Genomic DNA, 1,258 nt, shown 5'->3' with positions numbered 1-1,258 from the left:
ATAATATCCAAAAATAGCATAATTAAAATAAATAAAATAATTACAATAAATAAGTGTATGGTAAGTCATGTTTGTGTCGGTACTGGGTAGATTAAGACATAATATTTTATACCTGTATTAAATTATATTTTGCAGAAAGCACTGAACAGGACCTTATATCATTGTGTGTAACTAATCTGTATTGTTCAAATTTAACAATACAGATCAGTTACACACAATAATAATTGAACAATACAGATCAGTTACACACAATAATAAAAGATCATATCCCAATAAAAAGCAAAAGGATTAAGCTAAAGAACGCCTCTTTTCTCTATATGCCAGTATACGTTATAATACACAAATGGAGGTGTATTTCACTGAATAAAAGAGGCACCTGTGAGATCAGATGGCAAAAGCTTTCCTACAGCTATAAAAGAAATGCATCTGTCAGAGTAAGTCAGTCAGTCGATCATCTTGCTGCTCCTAGCTTGATGATATAATGCATTTCTTGGCTATATCTGTACTCCTGGCAACTGCTTTCAGTGCAGTTACATCCAATGAAGGTAGGTACAATAAATATCATTAAATTTTTTATGATGGTGTATATTCTGCTGTAGAAGCACATTCACTGGTTAATGAAGAGAAAGTTAATGACACTCTTGTCAGATTAGTTTATCTTCAGATTTTGCGTGGTAGAGATGGCCGTGATGGAGTATCAGGAAGAGATGGAGTGAAAGGAGAAAGAGGAGATAAGGGAGAGAAAGGTGAAACTGGACCTGTTGGACCAGCTGGTCCTAAGTGTGGAGGAGTAGTGTACACTCGTTGGGGAAGGAAGTCCTGTCCTACTGGAGCTGAACTACTGTATGAGGGAATAACTGGTGGTGAAGCAAATAACAGTCCTGGAGGTGGTGCCAACTATGTCTGCTTGCATAAGGATCCCCAATACTTAAGTTCTCATTCTCCAGCTTATAGTGGTTTTATGTACGGTACTGAATATGAATGGTCTAATGGTATATTTACTGGTAGAGATCAGCACAATGCTCCTTGTGCAGTATGTTATACATCTACTAAGAGTGTTAAACTGATGATTCCTGCTAGAACCAGCTGTCCTTCATCATGGACTATGGAATACAGAGGATACCTGATGGCTGAAAGAGATGCTCACAAAAGAAATGCAGTCTATGAGTGTGTTGATGAAAACGTTGAATCTGTTGATGGTAGTGGCGCCAGTGCTCAAGGTGCTATGCTTTTCTTTACTTTGTCAACTTGTGTTAGT

The 1,258-nt window shown here is 37.4% G+C and overlaps 1 protein-coding gene across 1 annotated transcript in view; it reads left to right on the top strand.

Annotated features, from left to right (window-relative positions):
- Window positions 1-244: 244 nt before the first annotated feature.
- LOC109590440 (short-chain collagen C4-like) overlaps window positions 245-1,258 on the top strand; it is a 1,699-nt gene continuing 685 nt past the window's right edge. The window contains exons 1-2 of the mRNA XM_020006362.1: window positions 245-545; window positions 600-1,252. Coding sequence (XP_019861921.1) covers window positions 482-545; window positions 600-1,252 — 717 coding nt within the window. The 5' untranslated portion in view covers window positions 245-481. The remainder of the gene's footprint in view (window positions 546-599; window positions 1,253-1,258) is intronic.

This window comes from Amphimedon queenslandica, unplaced genomic scaffold, assembly GCF_000090795.2.
Source record: "Amphimedon queenslandica unplaced genomic scaffold, v1.1 AMPQUscaffold_10017, whole genome shotgun sequence".
In the NCBI taxonomy this organism is placed as follows: domain Eukaryota; kingdom Metazoa; phylum Porifera; class Demospongiae; order Haplosclerida; family Niphatidae; genus Amphimedon; species Amphimedon queenslandica.
This window is presented reverse-complemented; position numbering and strand designations above follow the sequence as displayed.